Raw genomic sequence first — 1,024 nt, 5'->3', positions numbered from 1 at the left:
TATCAAGCACAACAGATTGGAAGTTGGAAATCCAACCCCTGAACCAGCAAGGCACACCATGTCTCAATTAGTTACGCATTGCCGTTATAAGTACTGTGAGAGTCTTAGTCTGAAACCGACACTAGGAAGCAGAATTACTCAAATTACAAACAAATCTGTTTGGCGGTTTTTTCCAAATGAATCCTCAACTAGGAGACCCCGGGCCTAGAACCCGCGGCGCGGACACCACGCACGCGCATGCGCACGCACGCACTGGCGACTCCAGAGGCCTGCGGATTAAGTGGGAGGTTTCCGTGACCTACTACACTCCCAGCATGCGCTCCGGCCCCTTTCATTGAGAACCTCTTCATGATCACGTGAAAGAGGCATGGCAGACGCCTGACGTCACGAAGCTCGGGCCAATGGGAGCCTCTGTTTACGGACGGGTCCTCGGGATGGCCTCAGAGCCCCGCCCCCCTGCCTCTGCGGCGCCGTGCTGGGGGGGGTCGGGCGGTGAGCGCGGAGCTGGAGGCGGAGCCGGCGCAGCAGCAGCGCCTCGTCGAGGGCCGGGCTTGGTGGCTTTCTGCAGCCCTCAGCGTCCCGGGGGGTCCGCTCTGCGTCTCCAGTCCCGGGACCGAAGCCGCCGGCCGTCTGGGACGGCCTCGTTCGCGCGCCGCCTCGAAGCCTGGAGGACATGCGGGAGAGAGAATGAGCCAGAGGGACACGTTGGTGCATCTGTTTGCCGGGGGGTACGGCCTGGGACAGGGCTGCTGGAGGACGAGGGGACGGGCGGCGCCCCGAAATCCGAGGGCTCGATCCCCTGCTGGGTGTGTTCGTGGCCGGGCCCAGGCTGAAAGGGGGCCCGAGCCCGGGGCGAGGGGAGCCGGAAGAGGGAGCCCCCAGGGTCGTGGGGAGGCGGCGGCCTAGCTGGGCCGCGGGGATGCGGGGAGCGCGGCGCCAGGCCGGCCTCGCGGAGCCTGCGTTGGCTCGAGGGCCGGGGAGGCGGGCGGTGCGGAGGCCGCGGACAAGATGGGCGCCGGGGCCC

General features: G+C 66.3%; 1 protein-coding gene across 2 annotated transcripts in view; it reads left to right on the top strand.

Moving 5' to 3' along the window:
• Positions 1-538: 538 nt before the first annotated feature.
• SLC25A36 (solute carrier family 25 (pyrimidine nucleotide carrier ), member 36) overlaps positions 539-1,024 on the top strand; it is a 34,813-nt gene continuing 34,327 nt past the window's right edge. Inside the window, exon 1 of one of the 2 annotated variants that reach the window (XM_006900339.1) lies at positions 539-728. In XM_006900339.1, coding sequence (XP_006900401.1) covers positions 688-728 — 41 coding nt within the window. In that variant the 5' untranslated portion in view covers positions 539-687. The remainder of the gene's footprint in view (positions 729-1,024) is intronic. The other variant, XM_006900340.1, reaches the window with a different exon arrangement.

The sequence above is a fragment of the Elephantulus edwardii genome, unplaced genomic scaffold (assembly GCF_000299155.1).
Source record: "Elephantulus edwardii isolate Elephantulus edwardi_28Jun2011 unplaced genomic scaffold, EleEdw1.0 scaffold00281, whole genome shotgun sequence".
In the NCBI taxonomy this organism is placed as follows: domain Eukaryota; kingdom Metazoa; phylum Chordata; class Mammalia; order Macroscelidea; family Macroscelididae; genus Elephantulus; species Elephantulus edwardii.
This window is presented reverse-complemented; position numbering and strand designations above follow the sequence as displayed.